We start from the raw sequence: 21,426 nt of genomic DNA on the forward strand, positions 1-21,426 counted from the left end.
TAAAGATATTTCGTCTTACTCTACCACAATATATATATAATAGGAACTTTCACAGGGCGTCTTGTTTCTGTCTCCGGAAATTGGATGCTTGTCCTGTATCTTTACAAGCACCATTATAATTTACATGATACGAAAGAAAGGTGTATAACATGTTTCAGGGTTTTACATACTAGCAACATAACAGTAGATGGATACATACATGTGGTATGTATGTGCATATGTTTGCATTGCTTAGCCGGAAAAACGTTTTATGGCGTATCGCATCAGGTTTGTACCGAAGAGTACAATCCAGACAGATTTAACTGATCCACTCACACCGGGAAGGAGTGTTGGGCTCTTTTTTTTATCTATGCTGTGACCACACCCCATCATTAGCAGCTGTGCTGAACTTGATAACAATATTACAATACAGCACGCTGGCGAGTAGCGGTGAGGTGGGCATTTACTTTTCGTTTGAAGTTCTGTAAGTCTCTAGTATCTACAATAATGTCTTGTGGGAGGCAGTTCCATAGCTTTACGGTAGCAGGAAGAAAGGTTCTTTTGTGACAGGAGGAGGTTGACTTGACAGGTTCTAGGGCTGCACTGTGTTGGGATGTTGACAGACGTGTTTCACGGCGGTGTACGTAGGGCTCAGGTAGTAGGTCGTTCAGTAGTGTTGGTGCGTCTCGGTGGTACATCCGGTGTAGAAGTGATAGGGCCCCAACATTTCTCCGCTGTTCTAAAGGCTGGATCTGGGTACTGTCCAATGAGTCTTGAGGTAGGTTTATTATCTTGACTGCCCTTCTTTGAATGGCATCTAGCGAACTAAGGGATTTTACGTTCCTAGGTGGCTCTCTCAAAATGTCCTATCCAAGGGACATCCAAAACCAAAGCTAGATACTTATAATTAGTAGCATGTTCATCTGTGTGAAGTGAGGAAATTCCCATTTCCCAAGACATTTCGGAGCATATCAGGGGACTCGGACACAGGACCTCTGGAATTTGAGCCAAACACCCTTTGCTACGTGGCTACGCAATGACCCCAAAAGAAAACGACCGACCGACCAAACAACCAACCAAACAAACAAACAAACAAACAAACATCTATGGAAAGTTACAGTGGTGCCAGTTGTAGACAGCACCCAAAGACACTCACAGTCAATAAGCAGGTGAAGTCTTTGATTATGAAAGCATCACAGTACATTGCTTACGGGACAAGGAAGTTGTTGTAACTGCATGGGCCCATATGTGCTGCCACACCCTAGCTGAATTCAGCCTCAAGGCCAATTTGGCCTACAAAAAGGTCACTCTCTTACGAAATCGACTTGGTCATCGGTCTGTAGTACAAAAATCTAGATCTAGGCTTACTGTCTGACCTAGAAGACACAGATGCATGCACTGTTAGCAATGTGTAAACAACGTCCGTGCCCCGCCGACCGTGAGGAATGAAAACAGCACTTTTCAATGAGTCTGAAGAGTTAATATTGGCATTTTAGGATGCCTTTACACTCGCGTCTTTTATCATGAAAACCACGCCGGGTGAGCAAAGAGTGTCTCGATGAGACGTGCCGTATCTTTGTCTCACACCCTTTCCAGCAGAGGCTGCGACAGCTGAGTGACCAAATATTTGATAGCTTAACAGATTCCATTACATATACAAAGAACGAGAATTCCGACGTTTTCGGTATGTTCTGCTGTGTTTTGAATCAAGCCTTTGCATCGTGCATCACATTAAAAAAAGTGGCACTCAAGTCCAATCTTGGTCGTTCAAAGGTCACTCAGCAATCGCCCTCTAATAGAAATACGCTTGGGGCAAATCTCGGATAGCATTTAAGAGAAATCCACACATGCATGGTTACTGTTCCTAATTCAGTCGTTTGACTTTCCTAAGTCAACGACCGCCTGTACAGACGGCCTTTTTTTCTTTTTCTACAGACGACTGTTAGCGTAGTCAAAGTTACCGGTCCATTTATGCAAATCTCCGCTTCGGTCGTCTCACTCTTTTATAACAACACGTGCGGGAACAAACAGTCAGTAATTCCCCAATAGACATTACGTCAAATATCTTTTCTGCAAACAATGGTCGTTGATTAATGAGTTAATTATCAGTCTGTTCGTCTGAAATTGAGGACGCTTAAAAGATCATGAGTTTTAACACTTCAGTGAATGTCCGTCTACCCAGTATTAATGCATAAAATCAATCTAACGTTACTAGCTAAACGTTTGACTTGACAATCGCATCCGGAAAGTTGTACGAGAGACTCCCATTGTGATAGCAACCTTCATTACATGTAAACGATTCGAGGTTACAAGAAAAGTCAGATATCAAACGTCAACATCTTCCTAAAGTAGCGTATTTGTGACGTGCTAATGACAAAATGAATGGAACTGTAAATTGCAGTTGAAGGCTGTAACACGCCAGGCAGTTGGAAGTCAGTGATGACCCATGGACTTGGTACGCAGAAACAAATTGAATGTATGAAATAAACCTTCCCCTTTTTGTCGATCAGTTCTTAGATTGGATGAAGGCTTCTTGAAATTCTCGACAGTTTGATTTTTCTTATCGAAAATTGTTTGGAAGACTTCATTAGAGTCCTTAAATGATAGAATTTCAGCAAACCAAAATGAGAGTACATCGAGTATCGGAGACCAGGCGTCAGGAACGTGAGGTACCTGGTGGCATTAACTGTGGGGATTATACAAAGTACAAAATACATTGATTATACAAATATGACAATGTCAAAACTTGCAATGTGGTGGTCAACAAAGACTCAAGAGGTATGTGAAACACAAATCTTAGCTTGTAGCTTTATTTTTATGCATCAATACATACATATGGAGTTAGGTGCAGTAACCAAACAACAGGAGGTGATTCGTGACATTTCCGTTTACCTCTTCAGGTTCGGACATAATCATCACATATAACATGTTGTAAAGTGTCATAATGGTTTAAACAACTTGAGATCTCCACAAATTCATACATTAACAAATCTAAGGTGCTGCAAAATGGGTCTCATATACGTAACTATTATGATCTATCAAAATAGCACCACATTTTTGCTGATAACAGTACATGGTCTCGCTTGAGCGTTAGAAGCATTTAGGCCATACAGACGAGCGGTTACTAATATCAAAGTGATCGAGAAGAATTTTAATTACGGATAGCAAATGAGATTGTATTTTGTGCCTTCTGGGGCACACAGTATAACCTTAAGGCACGGATACATTGCGATTAAAAATTAAAACAATTACATAATCTATGGACTAGTGAAGACTAGGTCTTGAATTTTGTCTCCTTACAGTGCCATTGACTTCATAAGATGATTCATTTCTCGGAGCCCAAGTACAGTGCAGTTTATTGCATATTGAAGACAAACATACCGGAAGAAAAAAGAGAGCATGCACGGAACCACATAGAATCGTGAAGAATAGAATTTTGAAATAGTTTCGAAACAGCGCAGTGTCAGATGTAGAGAGAACGGCGACCGCACATAACGTCGCTACGAAGTGTTGCAGTGACACAGGCCCTGCTATTGAGGACATAGCTGTCTGCTTCGTGCCAGCGGTAGGAACACTAACAAACAGTAGCAAGAATCGCAGGGAGTACTCAACCGAGAATGAAGCTGCTAGGGCAAATGACATGAAACTGTTGATGTCAAGTGTAATTCCCCAGAGTACAGAAAAACCAACGATGCCAATACTTATGGAGGCACAGGACATGGCCGAAAACAAGGCCAATATTGGATTAAGAGTAAGGAGAAAGACAAATCCAACTAAGCTCCCTCCCAGTGCTACGGAGAATCTAATCGCTTCTGAAAATATCTGTGTCAACATGTCGGCGAAGAAAAATGACGAATGGAACACCAGAGCGTCCACATTGTATTTCTGTATGGTTTCCTGAAACTCATGAACAGCTTTAACGATATCTCGGAATTTATAGGTGTCCCTTGTCTGAAGGACGAAACGGGAGCACAATATTGTGGTATTGTCCAGCACGACGTCCGGGGCGTATGGGCAATGCAACTTATCAGGCAAAAACTCCGACTTCAACACGGTCATAAACTTGTCTTGATTGTCAGCTGGGACACCGGCTGAACGGACAAAGCTGAGAAACTCCGACAACCAAAACCGCCCTTCGTCTGTCTCGTTGATATTATACATGTACCTGCTGTGTTCCATGTCGGCCTTTAGCTCGAGTAAGCCATTCAAAGACTCCTCACGCCAATAGTCATTTCCATTCACAACGACAACAGACACGGGTGGGCCGAACTTACCAAAGAACCGCTCTTCGGCATTGTAAAAGGTAGCTGAGACACAGTCGTCTGCGACAACACTGCGTAGATTAAAATCTATCTTTAGATTAAGACAACCCCACACACCTACACCGATGTATATCAGATAGCAACTTCCGACCAGAACCTTCCCCACAGACATAGCTAGAAATGTATCAATGCATCTGTGCAAAAGCCCTGCAAGACTTCTCTTATCTGCTTGCCATGGTTCTGCATCATGCACAGAATGTCCCCCAGCACAGAAGATTTTGTAAATCAATGGTTTGTCACTTGCTTCGGACCTCGGCAACACTGTTCTGCACACTGCATACGCATGCCTGTTTAACTTTTCTCTTCGTCCATCCAAACCAAACAATGCCACAAGAAAAGTGCACTGATAAAGAAGCACGAAGACAGTAACAAGAGCTGAGAAAAGAAAGAAGGTTCTTAACCCTGGAAAGTCTGTAACACTGCTGACTCCGTAGGTGACGGCCAGTATGACCGCGGTACAGGTCATGGGCACCCCGGTCTCGCGGAGGGTCCGCCCCAGGCGCTCTGGTACCGCCGCGGTCTCGTCTGTCCGCCACCACGATGTGGCCAGGTGTAGTCTGTTTGTCGCTTCAAGTCCTGGGTGACAAATAAGAAACACCAAATTGTCATGCAATTTGTATATTCTTTTTCCTTTTCATGAAATCAACATCACCAATGCGTTATAAAAGTACACAGTATCAATGCAATGAACGAAGACCAATATTGAAGCTTTGTGCATGTGACCCTGCGGGTTAGATACACTAGTCTTGAATGGATCTGCCGTTAGTAATTATACAATGTCTACTTCATTCCAGCTGATCTGTGCGCCATATAACGTCACAAAATGTAAAAAATAACTGCAGAAGCACTTGGTGATGATTTAAGGTTACATGTAATCAAAACTGTCCAAAGTTAAGGTGTGGTCGATGGCAAATTGTAAATATGAATTAAACTTGCATCAGCTGCGTAACATATTAAGAAACAAATATTATGTGATTGGAAAAATGCATATTTCTTACCTAACATAGGAAAGGAAATGAGACCAATTGGAGAGATAAACTTGAACCGCGACCAGAGCAGAATCCCGAATGTCGACAGGAAAGCTAGTGCCAGGGCCAACAGACCGGCCATTCCGACCAACACTTTGGCTCGAACCCAGTCTGCGCTTAATGATATAGAACACACCATACTGACGAGGGCAAACATAAGTGTAAATCGGCGAACAACGGCAACGGTCGTGTCCATAATGTCTGTTTCAAGTGTTCTGGATGTAAGAGGCACCGCAGTGATGTTGTCTGTGGAAAGTTCTAACACTTTGCGAGTGAAGGCCTGCTCCCATTTTTGAGCTTTGCCTCCTTCATCATGTTGGAGATGGTAAGATAGCTGAAAAGCTCTCGCTCGTTCCAGTGTTCCTCCTTCTGAGAGAAATTCAACCCCGCCGATCTGATGGCCGGTAAACATGGAAACATTCTCGCGGTAGCTCACTATTGGGAAGGTGATGTTCATTGTCCCGAAATCCCCCTGGCATTGCTGCCTTATCAGATCGACTAGAGGAGAATAGACACACGTTTTACTTCTCCTCGCGCATAGATCTTCGTAGGTCAGGCTACGTCCACCATAAATAACAGGCATTGTCACTATTGCTTGGTGCATTGTCTGTACTTTTCTTGCAAGTTCGCAATTCAACATGTTGTCGTCATCCTTTGCTGATACGATGATTTTGCCGAAGTTACCATCGTCCGTCTGTCTGTCCGGTAAGAAATCGGAATAGTTGGTAGGGAAACAGCGACGAATGACTGCTTGGTTTTGGCTCGTTCGTCCGTTTTCGGGGCTGAACAAATACAGAATGTCCCATTCGGCTTGAATGAATATGAAACCGATCCCCCAAATGCCCGCGAGTAGTACAGAACTTATCAGGAAAGGGACGGGTTTACGCGCCACCAGCCTTCCGTAGAGATCGTACAGACGGCTGAGGTGATGCTGGGTCGTTTTCATCCTGCAGTTGTATGAAACAGGCATGGTTACTCCGCTGGAGACGGTAAAGCCTGTTCTGACCTTAGAAGCAAACAAACCACTACCAGACACAATGCCCTCACGGTGCAGTAGTGAAAATACACTTGTGTACACGGAGATACACTGTATTAACACGGTGTCAATTACCTGGGTGGGGCACTTCTCTCCTAGGGCAAATATAGATATACTCTCCCTTAGCTTGACAAGGGACAAATAGACTCTGGGCTCTATCACCAAAGCAGTCGATAGGAAAGAAGGTGCCCGATAACATAATACGAAGAATTTGGTAATGATGGTTGACACAAAACACTAGCTTTTGCGGTTGAGTGCTTATGTAGGTCGCCTTTCTGCAGTCTAAAGATCTAAAGTCTACACATTGTTCTGTGTTACATAAGACACGGTACTGCCTGTTACATAAGACACGGTACTGACTCCAAGACTCCGCCCTTTACCTGCCTGGGTCCCGATGCAACCAATAGAGACACAGCAGTAGTTTCATAACATAGTCTGTACACAAATGAGATCACGTTTACTTATTAATGAGGTGGAGACCAAAACCTGATTGGCCCATTAGCCTTCCATGGCAGAATTCCATTGACAAGCTCTTCTAGAAAAGGCATTAAATAGCAGAACATTTCTCTGGGATATCGTACTGAGACCGAGCGGTCCCCACCATATGAGAGGCCGGATGGGTTAAACCAGAAGATAGAGTTTTGTCATTGTAGTTATTTTATTTTGCTGGAGCTCGTTCAGTGTAGACGGCTCAAATAGAGCACAAGAAATATAGGGAAAGTGTTTCAGCATGGACGGAAAGGTAGCGATTGTCGGCATCGGCTGCCGCTACCCCGGCGGAGTTAACACACCAGGGGACTTCTGGACCATGTTGGCGGAGGGAAGGGACTGCACCATCCCGCCTCCAGACGACAGGTTTGACACGTCGTACTTCTGGCATCCCAACAGAACACCGGGCAAACTTTACAATCGATGTGGTGGCTACCTACAGTGCAACGTGTTTGAATTTGATCGGCAGTTCTTTAAAATCCCGCCAGGTAAGCCATATTCTCTCCCAGGTATTGTGACAGAGATTATAATCTATTAATCTTTGGTCTTTGGTACTTATCTATGACGACGTTTGACGTTCTTAATACCCCTGTCACATTGCGCGACAATCGATCGGACGACGAGTCTGCGAGCTCTAAATGACATTTTTGTCAGGTGTTTTTTTTTTCAATCATCGCGCGATTATTGGTGATAGTCGGGGATTTTTGGTTGTCGCTCCATGCTCGCTGTGCACCTAAACTTAGTCTTAGAGTCGATTCCAAGTCACCGTGCGGATGTTTGTTGCCATTGTTTAGAATTGATTTTAAAGATTTGTAATTATATGTCTAGGATATTTGATACTTTAGAAATATTTCTAACACTGTTTCAACTTTATAAATTTTTCCCTGGTCCTGTAAAACTTTGGAAATATTCATGGTGTGTAATTTGATACTTCTAATGGTTTCTAAATAATGATAACAGCATTCTACCATTATTTACCATTTTCTACCATTTTTTTGTAAATGGTTAAGTGGGCTGGGAAGATAGCAATTCACACATCCTTGCAAAGTATGGTTGGGTGCCATGCAACAATGGCCCACCACAAAGGACCCACCAGTGCCCAGCAGTGAAATCTAAAAATATACAGATGCAACAATAGGGCTTACTTTTATGGGGCAATAAACTAATTTTATCATTTGGCAAAGTTTACAAATATTTGTAAATATTTGTAAATGTGAAATAATCATACAGAGGTTTCACAATTATTCTAAATAAAGATATTTTTGTACAGTTACATTCAAATTATTTCTAAAATATTCAAAGGAATTCAAATAGATGAGTATTTTCTTAGTCAATTTTTTTAAAAGAATCTAATTATTGTGGCTCAGATATTCTTTTATTCAAAATATTTCAGACTAATTACAAATATCACCTAAAAACCCTCATGGTGACTTGGAATGGACTCTAACATCAGCAACTAGTCGCCGTTGATCTTTGAGGTACACGTTCTTTGACCTAGGGAGTAACTCTGACAGTGTGGCCCCTGTGGTAGTGTGCGGGCTGGGTTTATCACATAATTTCTTTACCGTGATCATGTTTATTCTATCCATTAAATGGCTGAAAAGATTCCCACAACTAAACCACCAGAATTGAGTGAACTGTTTCCTTTTCATGAGGAACGTTTTCTCTCATCTACTTCGCGTGCAAGAGGTGACACCCGTGTGATGCATGGGAGGCTCATTATCTTAAATGTATTCTAAGGCAATCGATGTGACAGGAACGGTTTTCAGGCGAAAAATACGCGCGACCCTCTGTCGATCCTAAAATCGGCCGAACGTTCAGCGATCGCGAAGTACGAACGAAGATCGTCGACAATGTGAAAGGGGTATTAAGAAGAGCCATGTTACATAACATTTGATCTGATGCAAAATGTATTTTTTTTTTACATGGGGGTGGGGGCGTTGGTGGTGGTACGGCACGGGAATACACGATAAGAATATGCTTATTGCATGGTTATTCTTTATAACAATGTTTTTTAAGGAATTTGTTGAAGATGAAATCTCACAAACTGTTTGCAATACATCATATTGCATTAGATGTATGTGGTTTCGCTCGGAATTTTTAAGAAGTCCAGTACTCAAAAACAGTTGAAAATTCAATACGCTTATCTACTGTGTTGGAACAAGGTTTTAGCTGTAAATCATCTAGCTCTGTTTGCTTTACTTCGATAACGTCCGCGTTGGCGTCACTTGGTTTTGCCCTTGGTTGCTATTTAGATGATGTATCTGTATAGCATTACAGAAAATCTGTCATGCATCACCGGAGTTAGACATTGTCCAATTCTCTGCACATGCAGGTTAACGGTACGTAAATGGATTGTCCACGAAAACAGCAACATTGCTGTAAAACTGAAGATCCGATACCTCGTATTATAGTTGGTAACCATCAAGTGTGGTTTGACAGAGGATAAGACTTTGCAATTCTGTTTTATACTCCTATCCCTTCCCTTCTTCAGTCACGTGTTAAGCTAAGGGCACAACCCACCGTACGTGCAATTTGACCGTACGTCCTTTTGAGAGGCCACGTCCGCCACGTATTTCTGAAAACCTTCAAGATGTACAGGGCAGGCGCACCGCCCGTACTGGCACGTACGGGGCCCCGGGGTCGAATCCGCAGACCGATGGCACACAAAGTTTTGATTTCACATAAAGTTCTACGGCGTGTCTGCGTACTCCAAAATCCGTCGGATTCCCTACGAGTTCGTACGGAGGCGGTACTTACCACTTACGGATTCAAAAAGATTACCCATTGTTACCTACGTTTTGGCACGTAGACAGCACGTATTTGCACGTACAGCGGGTTGTGCCCTTATTATAGGGCACAAAGCCCAACATGTACCTCAGGTAGCATGGACGTTCATGTAAGTTGGTAAATTACATATGAATGAGAAAAATAAACTCAAGAAGTTTCACTTATCATCGGACTTTAAACTTTCGACCAAATCTCTCGGTCTTTTTCCAGCTATCTGACTCAAGTGCTGTAGACACGCAATTTTTCACGGTGTCAAAGTTCGTCGGAAGTCGGTAAAGGTCTCCCATCCCGCCCGAGAGACGGCTGGTGTGCCCTGATGTAGTGGGCCTCCTTCACCCTCCACACAAAGTAGTTGGGTTCAGTGCCCAGAATATTGAACCATTCCAGATGGCGTGGCCGTAGACTCAATGTGGATGTGTTGTCAGACCTCAGAAGATACCTATAGAACTGGGCCGCCTGTGTACTTGGAATGTGGTTTTCAATGAACGTTCACTTTCTCTCATGGACACTTGCTGACAAGGCCCTCTGTTGGTAGTCCCTTGAGGCTTGATGTGGTAGATGGCACCACACTTGTCACAACTACTGTAAATACAGGGTAAAGGAATTGAAGTTATGTTCTTCCGATCGGATGTCCCGGAAACCAGGCTCCGGAAGCAAGAAATGTTCTCGCCACAGGTCTGCCTGACGTCACCATAATAGGTAAAGGTGCATAGACAAACAGTTGACCTCTGCTCTGTTCTGACCTGAATAAGTAATGAACCCACACAAACAATGCCCTTACTAGGAAGTACCATGTGTGCACGAGGGCGGGGGTTGTGCAGTTTGGAAAGCGCGTCGGTTACCTGACTCAGTTATGTCAACGGTTGTCTGTCTGAACGGGGAAATGTGTGCCTGAAGATTGAAAACAAAAATGTTATATGGTACAAATGGTATAATATAAACAAAAGCAAGATGATTCTCTACCTTTTCACGAACACCCCTGGGACCATGGCAAAATCTAGTAATTCTGATCTGGTCATTGTGGAAAAACTGGTTCATTATAAGCCTATGCTGCATTCATACAATGGAGGAGCGTGTATGTAATGGAGGGGCCCTCGCTGCTCTGTCCTTCACATATTTGTCGTGTATTTTCCATCGACGAAACTTTCACAGTACCTATCTACCGTCTATACTATCAATTGGCATACGTTAGACCTGTAATTAGTTATTTCTACGACTACAACCTGACGTAACATGGAGTTTGGTAGTAGTCGCGTCCTTTCGGTCGTTGCTTCAGCACCGATCGCTTGAGTAGCGTACAAAAATATAGGGAAAGTGTTTCAGCATGGACGGAAAGGTAGCGATTGTCGGCATCGGCTGCCGCTACCCGGGCGGAGTTAACACACCAGGGGACTTCTGGGCCATGTTGGCGGAGGGACGGGACTGCACCATCCCGCCTCCAGACGACAGGTTTGACACGTCGTTCTTCTGGCATCCCAACAGAACGCCGGGCAAACTTTACAATCGATGTGGTGGCTACCTACAGTGTAACGTGTTTGAATTCGATCGACAGTTCTTTAAAATACCTCCAGGTAAGATATTTAGCATAGTTCCCATCTCTACAGGAGAAAGGGAAAAGTCAATGTCACTTCCATGAAACATATAGATTTGCTGGGCAAGTGCGTATACGTGCGGCGTCCAGTGCTATATCTCCAGAACGTCTCGAGCGATTGTGATCATGTTTGGTATGCAATCAGCTTGTACATAGGAGATGTACGTGCACACTGAGATGAAAATCATGTAGCACAATTCTTAATCAAATAATGCATGTGATAAGAAGGTCACTTGGAGAGCATCTTTTTGGCGACGCCTCAGGGGCGGAGCCGTTCTTATAGTACTGCGATTGAGTTGCCAGGAATTCTAGATATTCCACGCACGCATTCCCTGGGGAATTCGTTTTTGACGAGAACTTGCGGGACGGGCGTTTGCATGTAACATTGAGGAACTGTAAGTTGCTTCTTTGGACAGTTTTTATACACTATTGCAGCTTTTAAAAGATATTTCAAATGAGCTTTCTTGAGACTAAAGACCAGCGTGTCACATGTTTGTCGATGTATTTGGTAACTTATAACTTCTTACAGTGAAGAATGATAAGTTTGGACATGTAGCTGATACAGTTTGTTTAGATGTCACTTTATAGACCATGACTGACGCATCGATGATAAAGAAAGTACGCGAAGATAAAACTCACCGTACATTGGACTTTGTAAGACAGACAGACTTCTTTGACTACATGATGCTGTCCTTTATTTTGCGTATTCTTACTGTGTGATAGAAGTGTTGTTTTGTTGGAGGGTTTTATGTTTTATTTGTGTGTTTTGTATCATGTGTTTTTGGGTGACCTGGCCACTTTTTACTCTATTGGTTTCTTTTCTTTTCTTGCTTTTTTGTTTGTTTTCCTGGGTGATATCAGCACACACCCCAGCTTTTCCGTGACCGGGGTCCAGTGAATTCTGATTGCTACCAGAGTTGTTGACCTGCGGGTACAAAGAGACAAAAGGACATAAATATAACATGCCTTGAACGGATTCTCTGTTACAAAATGTACTGTGTAGGTGTACCCTTCCTCTGTATAAACAGAGTCTTATTTTAGAGTACGTTTACAAAATGCAAAGGACCGCAATGTAAAATGAAAAGCTGATAGAATGCTCCATAAATAGTTTCATCAGGTTGGCAGATCAATCGAACAAAGTCTCCTTCGTTTAACAACCTTCTTTAATTCCCCTGTAGACGTTTCGGTGACTGTCACCTTCATCAGTACAAAATGAACCATACTAACATTATCAGTGCGATATGAGCTATATAGTAATTACCGATAACGTTAGTATGGTTCATTTTGTACTGATGAAGGTGACAGACAGTTACCGAAACGTCTACAGGAGAATTAAAAGAAGGTTGTGAAACGAAGGAGACTTTGTTCGACTGATAGAATGCTGTTTTCGATTCATCAAGAAAAACGCTTACAATGACAATTAATGCATATCAACCAGATCAACAGAAAACAATACACTATTGTCTCTGGACTATATCTTGTCACTATAAGACATGATCTTTTACGTTGACCCATAGGCTGTGGGCCCTTTCTCTGTAACGAATTGTTAGTCTACCTCACCTTTATGCTCTGAGCAGTGATTCCTTCTGAAGTCTGCGAGTGGCCATGCTACCTGCGCGAACAGAGAAAGAATAGGCATATTAAAGTACATTGAAGCCATTTCCTGCCATTCACCGAGAATCAAATTGGTTTGCCTTTTATGAAAAACAGCTGGTTGTTACTGGAATATTCATTGAGTCATATGAGTCTTGTCGAAAAGGAGGGGATATTACATATAGATAAGGCCAAAAAATCCCGGCGGAACATTACCTAAACACAAATTCCGTGCGCAATTAACTGCCAACGATCAAATCAAGGATCTCAGCAATCATTGATATTTCAGTCTAATTAATGCATGTTGGGTCGGTAACAAAATTAAAACTGGACCGCTCGGTTGGGTGGCAGTGTACCCAAGCGTACAATTTATAACACTTGTTGACACATTGGACCATGGTCGTCAGAATATCTGCTGAAGAGACTAATCAATACAGTAACACAGAGAACTGCTACGTGGGCATCATTGCAAACGTTAAACGTGGACAAGTACAGGTAGACCAGAACTATGTGACAGTAACCTCTTACAACCACACCGCCAACACAACACGCTTACAAAAAAATAAACACGTCATACAAGAATGTACAAGCCGTGTAAACGAATAAAAATAACGTCTAAACTGACATCAAATCACAACAAGACCGGTACAAAGAAAAAAAAGAGCTGCGAAATATCTAATTCAATGACAACAACAAATCATTACCATCACATTGATCACGCATCAAACAACAAAACAAAGTCTCAAAATAAAATAACTAAAATTTAGAACCTACAACTTACAAGAGCAAAGCCGATGACCTTAACTGATGATATCAAAAGAAAGACTACATTATGATACATGCAATGCAACTTTAGCATACTATTTTTGATATCTTCAAATTATCATAAAAGTTTCAGTATCAAATTCCCTTTTCCATCGAGGGCTCCCCGGCACCTCTACGGTGCTAGGAATGATGCATGTCCGCCAAGGCATCTGCGCATACGGGGTCGTTTACGGGCTCGCTCCCTCCCTGGGACCCCAGAAACTGAATCCTGCTTTTGCTTGACTTCCAGTTTTATAAGATCCAACCTCTCCCCCTCCATATCTACATTTCGGAACGGCCATCAAATCCGTAATCAACACAGCTTTCTAATCGTATTAATCGCGAATCCAGCAAAACCTTTCTAGAAAAACAGATGGCATCTACAGTAAGTCTACTCAACTAAGTGCTACAACGGTTTGACTTTCTTTCTCTCTTGCTAGCGGTGGAATTTGACGAAGCTCGAAAATCTGACGGGGTTTCATAGCACGGCATTCTCACTACGGTAAACCTGACTTGCGGGAGATAAACTCGTATTTATGAAATATAAACAGATTTTCGCTATATCTAGAGGGCCAAGAAAAGGAGCGGTATCGCAGTACCTCTCCGTACAATTGAAGCTTAGTCTCATCACACAGAAGCGTACAATTTAAGCTTTGAAAGGGTTGAAATCACATCACCGAAGAATTTATTCACCAATCCAGACACAAGTACATGTAGAAAGGCATCAACTGGAAGTCTAGACCTTGATGATTCTAGGAGAGATATACACGGTACCGGCCATAGAACAATCTGACAATGACACTAGTATACACAATGAATGCCGACCGATCTAACCGGAGAGGGAATATCAATAACTACATTCTTTCAATGATATAACTTTCCGCTGCACCAAATGCAAGGAACAGGCCATTCAACCGGAGAAAAACTAACATACCTTGTCAGAAGTGATGCATGTCCTTGTATCTGCAGCGGGAACAGACTCCAACCTACAGTCGTAGCTTCCAGAAAAGTTACAGCTGAGATGACCTCAGGCCCGATGTTAACACATAGAACGCCCCGCTCTTTCTGTCTCGTCAACAGACAAGGACCGGAGTATATACCCGGACCCTCCCAGTTTCGGAAGATTGACAGGAGGGTGGCCAATTTTGTCCTATTGGTCAAATGTTTTAAGACTTCTCCCTGATTGGAGAAGCCATAGGTCTGGGGGGATCAAACCAGTTTGAACCAGTTCCGCCTTATCCAAGAACTGGCCATAAGGTCCCTGGGGAAAGCATTGAGTCACTGACCTTTGAAAGGTTTCTAGGTCACACGCCCGAGGTCTGTCCCTGATCAACAAACAGCCGGGCGTACAAAACAGACGATGGTAGAAATGTGTTTTCGGGTCTGTTCCAGATCAACAAACAGGCGAGCTTGCAACTACAGGCGATGGTAGAAATGTGTTTTCGGGTCTGCTCCATATCAACAAACAGGCGAGCTTGAAACAGGCGATGGTAGAAATGATGTTTTCGCACGTGCCAGATTTGGCTCCAGGTATGGATTTATTGTTGCTGGGCGGACAGGACAAGTCAAAACAGGACAAAAAAACGACCATGTGCAGGGCACTGTTTATTTTTGACACAACCAAGAAACCTACCTGATGGATCTTTAACTTCAAAACAATAACTACGTTCTGATACTGTAACTCCATCATGTTTACCACCGATGATGACTTATCATAAAAAAGTTTGAGTTACAAATTCACTTCACCTACTATTGTTTAGCCTGGTATTAAAGCTGGAACTACAAACTATACCCCGGTACTTTGTATACCTCTACTGTGCTGGGAGTGATGCCGGTCCCTCAAGGAAGATAAGGGCACACGAGGTCTATGGATGATATCAGTGGGCTCATAAATGTTTGCTTGATTTGGAAGAAAACTAAAGGACCCCCCCCCCCCCCAAAGATGTTGAACATGTACCAAAATGAGAAGATACATCGTGTGATAGCTTTGCAGAGGTCACACTAGTGAGGTGCATGTAGCCAATGACAGTAGTTCTAGAAGTGAAACTAGTTCGAAAGTACATGTAACGTTATATATGATGTGATAGCGATAACTGTAGTTGTCCCATTGGTGATAAAGTGATAACAGTCTAGCACACTAGTGATACTTTTTTGTGCACCTCTTGAATACAGAAATAAAAGACTTGTTTGCTGAGGTACATGTCTTGTCAATTCTATCATAGTCTTGAAAACAAAAAGAAACTTTAGGAGCACATATAAGGTTGGCATGGGTTCACAAGTCTACGAGGCAGGCTCCACACGTCACTGATGGTAGAAAATGGACAGACAGGTAACATACCAGAGGAGTTGCCGTTTACTAATTTTTCATGCACAAATGCCAATTTCTGCAAAAAACATAATTGTGTCCTTCTAATTCTCCACGCGGTCCTCCTCCAAGTGTGGCCCCACTTGTGGTCCATGTACGGGAACCCTGTCGGGTTTGGGTAGACTACTCCTCTACGACAGAGGACACAGACTGCGCTCATGAGGTGACTCGGTACTATCTTGAATGGCAAGATGTTGTATCCATTGCATTATCCCGGATTGCCGTGTTTTTCCTGACCCCCTCCCAATACCCTTATTATGTTGTTGCTTTGACCTCAAAGCCATGTAGCTCTATATTAACCTTTTCGATCTGCGAATTTACTGCGTCCTTCTGACAGGTGGGGGATAACGGTACATGTTTTGTCTGCACCGATCTTGCTGGCCGATAAATGGCATTCCGGGCAAACTTGTTGTTTGTTTATGTTTCTCTACCCAGCAAACCGCCTAATGGCGGCGTTACACCCCAGGTTTGAACTGAAGAGTGCAAGCTGCATATCCGGACAGAATAACAGATTCATTCACGTCGGGAAAGTGTACATGTTGTAGGTTCTTTAACGTGCCCGAGGTGTCCGGTTTTGGAGGTTGAGGTTGTAATGTCCATCGGAGCTGGGTGTGTAGTGGAGCATGGTGGAGTGTAATTATATCTCCGACAGGAAATTTATTGTCTTTGAGGGTGTATTCCTCTTCTTCTTCTGTCATGTTTGAACACATTTTCCACATGATTTAAGTCAATAACAACTGAACAGAACTTAAGAATTTCTGGGCCCTCGTGTGGGTTGATTAGAGATGAGTACGACGAAGTAGCAATTACTCTGAGTGGAACATAACTTGCATAATTAATTAGAAAACGATACATTTTGTGGGGAGAATCCATAACGGTGAACTATAGGAATTCCGAACATATAAGGCAGGCACGCTCGTACCCAGCACCGCGAAGAAGCCATAGGTTTAGATTGTGGGCTCAACCAATACACAAATAAAACTATATGGAATCCACGGCTGTCATTTTGTTCCCTTCGTGAAACGAAGGGTTTGTTTTGAGTGCTGTTTTTTTGTGAGAGGGACGTTTGTCAGCCTGATAACTGGGGGAGGCATGGATGGATTGTTTTGATATTTGGTATGTGGGTAGGGTTAGACATGACGAAGGAATGGTAGGAATTGCGTTACGGCAGGGCGCTCTAGCGGAGTGTTATTGTACTGCAGCAGAACTTCCGGTTTTGATATTTTTTTTTCGGGACATGTTTGGGTGATGATTTTTAAGTGGTAAGTAGCTGTATAAATGAATAGTAAGGTGTGTAAGTTTTGGCCACTTAGGGGTTTTGCTGGGGCGGTGAAAGTCATTCTTGTGTTAGGTTTTGAGAAGGAATTATGGAAGCAGGGGTCGATGGATCGGAATGACTGTAGGTATGCAGATAGCTTAGGTAGTGATGTACATAATTGTATGATTATTATGCAAATTAGGAGGTAATTAGCAGAATGCAATAGGTATGTGTGCAAACCGTTGTAGGGTGCGTGTCTGTGGACAGAAAATCTCATGAACGGCATGACAGATTGATCTGATATTTCGTATGTGGGTAGCTCTTGAGACAGTGAAGAAACGTACGTGGCGTTTTATCGTTTAGTGGCTTTTGACGGTTTTGCCGGGGATGTTTGTAGTTGGAAAATAGGTCCGGCAGTAAACCAGTGTGGCTATATTTGGGTGTAATGGTGTAACGGTTCTATATTTAGGTGATTACGTCATGCCAGCGTGGGCTGCCGACCCCACAGGAAGTGACCCCCAAGGTCATAGTTGCGACAGACGTTTGTATCGAAGACTACAAGAAAATGGTTTATAGGGATAGTACATTATACATGATGGGGTGTACATGTATCCCATAAGATTTGATAATCTGTAGACCAAGAATAAGGGTGATGATGATATTGTATACAGGGGCGTATATCATACGTTTTAAAGGGTCTATACACGTAACAGTTACTACCGGTACAATACATTGCTGGACAAAGTTACGTAAAGTTTATGTACGAAGTGGAGCAGGGTTAAGTGTTTTTCACAGTAACTTGTAGTCATTGATATGATTGTTTATAGGGACTGTACATTAGACATATGGGATACACAATGTAGTGGACTGCATTGTGAAACAAAGGATGTTACATCATCATTGTTGCAAGCAACAAGTCGGCAATAATGATCTCTACCGCAGGAGTCGTATATTATACGTAAAGGGGGTTGTACAAAAAACTATTATTACTTTGTGGAAAGGTCCATGCAATGTATCAAGTCGTCAATATTTGTTTTATCTCGATAGTCCATTATACACATTGGAAGTATATAACGTACTAAATTGCGGAGCTAGGCAGCAATGTGCATATTTAATATCTATAAATATCTTTTTTTCAGTTACAAATGTAATACATGTACGTTTGACTGTCCTGTTATGAAATGCTGAGAATAATTAATTGTGCAAACTAGCCCCTGGTTTGCATTGATAGAACTTGATTATAGAAGGCATCCCCCAAGTTATTTAGAGATCAAAAATCACGACGATCCGTCAACCCTTCCCATGTTATTACCCTCCAAAGGGATGATGCAATTGCGCACGCGCGTAAGACTTGGTGTAAATTCCGGGAATTTTTACAAAGGCCACAGCAAGTAAATTTTATGGATGACATCCTCTGCAGACTGCAAAAAAAGTGCGATAGGGTGAAAAAAAACAAGATAGGTGAAAAAAAATAAGACAGCTACATTTTCAAAAATAGGCACCATAAAGTTCTGATGACTGTTGTAAAAAGAATTAAAGGGACAAAACATGGCATCAGAGCCAACAAGGCATTCATTCCTGTTTTTAAGACATGCACTGGTATGGTAAAAGTGACACTAGTGTCGTAGACTGGCATCATCAACAAATTTGGTAAGCACACTCATAGCTTCCATATATCCAATAAATTTTATTTCTACAACTACAGTCCTGGGTACCTCGCAAGTGTCACTTGTACAAGTACAATCATTAGGCTACAACACAACATATTTGCTAATTATGGTACTTTATCGTCATGTTGACGGTCCCTGCAGAAGAAAAAATTCTTTTTTTTTCTGAAATCAGGCGAAATTTAATGCACTCGCGGATGTCATCCATAAAATTTACTTGCTGTGGCCCAATCGGACATACTAGTACACTACTCAGTTAGGCTAGTATTTCTCTCTTTGTTAGTTACATGTGTCTTATGTTTGAGTATCTGCTAATATGAAATGAAGTAGGCTTATAAACTGTCCTCATTACCTATGCAAATTAGCCCCTAATTTGTATGATAAAATTTGATTGTGTAAGGCATCTCCAGAGCTATCTCACTCATTCGCTCGCTCACAGTCCATGACAAAAACTATCTGCATTCCAAATACCATGACAATCTGTGAACCAAATTATTCCACTCCAAAGCAACTACATAGGCTCGGAAAAAATCCTGTAGAATTCCGGACAATTTTGCCAATCGGACGTATCATATACTGTTAGGCTAGCCCCTGAGATGTCTGTAAAAAAACACCCTCAAACCACCACACCCTCACCCATTTCACGAAGGTTAAGTTCTGCGAACGCTTGTTTTGTTTTGTGTTTGTCTCAATTACCTTAGCAAATCGCAAGTTGTGTGACCATTGTGTGCGTCTCTATACAACGTGTGACTGTAACGTTACCCTAGTTAGCTAGTATTTTCTACACTTACCGGGGCGAAAAACAAGACGAAATTCGAAAGTTCACTATTTCGGGGGTAAATAGGTGATACGTTATATCAAAGGGAACTTTAAAATGTACCTAATTTGGTGGCGCTGCGAGAGAGTTAGATTACCCCTCTAGATTGCCGAGAGGGGAGTTATGTCACGGAAGGGAGTTTGCTACGGTAGCATGCTTTGCGCGGAAAAGATACGCTCGTACCCAGGTTACCCAGGACACAAAGACTTGGTAAACACGAAAAGGCGCCCCGCTATGCTCAGTGGGCCCGGGGCGTGGATCTAATTAAAGGACGCTGTGGAGGAGCGTGTAAGGCAGGTACCTTATCAACAAACTTAACCCCCAATGGATTGACCTATTGGATAAAGGAGGACATGCCGTATTTCCTAAGATATCTTTTATCTCCTGTCTTCTAAATGATAGGAAGGTAATACTCACAGTATGCAGCTAATATATATATACATACATATACGAGTCTATATAAATGAATAGCTATCAATCATATTAGTTAGTTCCTAATTTGCATGATAATACCAGCAACACTGTAATACTTAGAAACGTGCGATATATTACAAATACCACGAACATAATGAATAAGAACACCTCGAACACTTCTGCATTTGCAGCTTGTTAGTACGAGCATTGTGTATGAAAACCGTGGTGCTATTGTTTTCTCTCACTAACTTGCAATAAGGTACAGAGCAGAACCAGATCAAAATTGCTGTGCCATAGGCACAATTATAACTACAACCAACTTCTGAAAACGTGGGAAAGGAATGGCAAGAGCAGGGAGAGAAAGCAGAGAAAATTTCGTACATGCACGTAGAGTTCTACGGCGTGTCTGCGTACTCCCAAACCCGTTGGATTTCGTACGATTTCGTACGGAGACGGTACTTACTACTTACGGTTCCAAAGAACATTGCCAATGCTTTGGCACGTAGATACCACGCATGTTCAGCGGGTTGTGACCTTAGCTTTAAGGTGGTATCTCACTGCACTTGCGTCAGGCTTGCGTCACTGTGGGATTCGAAAGATACTCAACGAATTTCAGAGATAAAGAACGAATATCCTTATGTTTCGTGTATTTAAGACATACTTTTACGTATTACGCAAAATCTAAATTATCGAAAATCTAAGAAAATAACAAAGCAGTGATGCAAGCTTGACACAAGTGCAGTTGGATACCAACATAACTACAACCATTGTTGTGTCCTTGATTGCATGATCATAACCGGCTTTGGTTTGACATTAACTCTCATTCTTACCTCCATAGAAAAATGGAGATAAATATAGTTTTGGGTGTGTCTGTGTGTCTGTCTGTGTGTTTGTGTTTCCGAATATTTGTGGTCAGCATAACTAAAGAACCTCTGGACGGATTACAATGATATTTGGTATGTGGATAGGTGTTAAGAAACAAAGGTCAAGGTCAATTTTGGGCCCCTAGTATGTGACCTTGGTACTGCAGCAGAAATTCCGTTTTTGTATCTTTTGACCTGGATGTGCTTGGTGGCTTGTGACGTAAAGGTAAGGGCACAACCCGCCGTACGTGCAAATACGTGCTGTCTAAGTGCCAAAACGTAGGCAATCTTTTGGGATCCGTAAGTGGTAATACCCCCTTCACATTAGGCGCGATTCGATCGGACGATGAGTCTGCGAGCTCTAATTTACGAGGAGGCATGACCCTGATGCCGACGAAGAACTGACTGAT

General features: G+C 42.4%; 2 protein-coding genes and 1 long non-coding RNA gene across 5 annotated transcripts in view; 1 reads left to right on the forward strand and 2 right to left on the reverse strand.

Moving 5' to 3' along the window:
• Positions 1 to 489: 489 nt before the first annotated feature.
• The window catches only part of LOC118412866 (phthiocerol synthesis polyketide synthase type I PpsC-like), a 39,724-nt gene continuing 18,787 nt past the window's right edge, over positions 490 to 21,426 (forward strand). Inside the window, exons 1-2 of one of the 3 annotated variants that reach the window (XM_035815928.1) lie at positions 7,253 to 7,342; positions 9,855 to 11,215. In XM_035815928.1, the coding sequence (XP_035671821.1) occupies positions 10,969 to 11,215 (247 nt within the window). In that variant the 5' untranslated portion in view covers positions 7,253 to 7,342; positions 9,855 to 10,968. Of the gene's footprint in view, positions 758 to 6,936; positions 7,343 to 9,854; positions 11,216 to 21,426 lie in introns of those variants that run through there. The other 2 variants (XM_035815934.1, XM_035815919.1) reach the window with 2 other exon arrangements.
• Positions 2,353 to 6,430, reverse strand: LOC118412886 (patched domain-containing protein 3-like). The gene is made up of 2 exons (XM_035815946.1): positions 5,300 to 6,430; positions 2,353 to 4,877 (listed from the first exon to the last, which is right to left on the reverse strand). Exons 1-2 carry the CDS (start codon positions 6,297 to 6,299, stop codon positions 3,244 to 3,246), a joined length of 2,634 nt encoding a protein of 877 aa, XP_035671839.1. The 5' UTR covers positions 6,300 to 6,430; the 3' UTR covers positions 2,353 to 3,243.
• LOC118412905 lies at positions 12,083 to 17,001 on the reverse strand. The gene is made up of 3 exons (XR_004830837.1): positions 14,567 to 17,001; positions 12,796 to 12,847; positions 12,083 to 12,160 (listed from the first exon to the last, which is right to left on the reverse strand). It is a non-coding gene; the product is annotated as an uncharacterized LOC118412905 (long non-coding RNA).

This window comes from Branchiostoma floridae, chromosome 1 (assembly GCF_000003815.2).
Source record: "Branchiostoma floridae strain S238N-H82 chromosome 1, Bfl_VNyyK, whole genome shotgun sequence".
Taxonomy (NCBI): Eukaryota; Metazoa; Chordata; class Leptocardii; order Amphioxiformes; family Branchiostomatidae; genus Branchiostoma; species Branchiostoma floridae.

Bases quoted from the DNA above. Each gene is read 5' to 3' on its own strand.
- LOC118412886 (XM_035815946.1), bottom strand. From the start codon at position 6,299: ATGCCTGTTTCATACAACTGCAGGATGAAAACGACCCAGCATCACCTC. The intron at 4,878-5,299 runs GTAAGAAATATG...TTTGTCACCCAG, and splicing joins CATTTCCTTTCCTATGTTAG to GACTTGAAGCGACAAACAGA.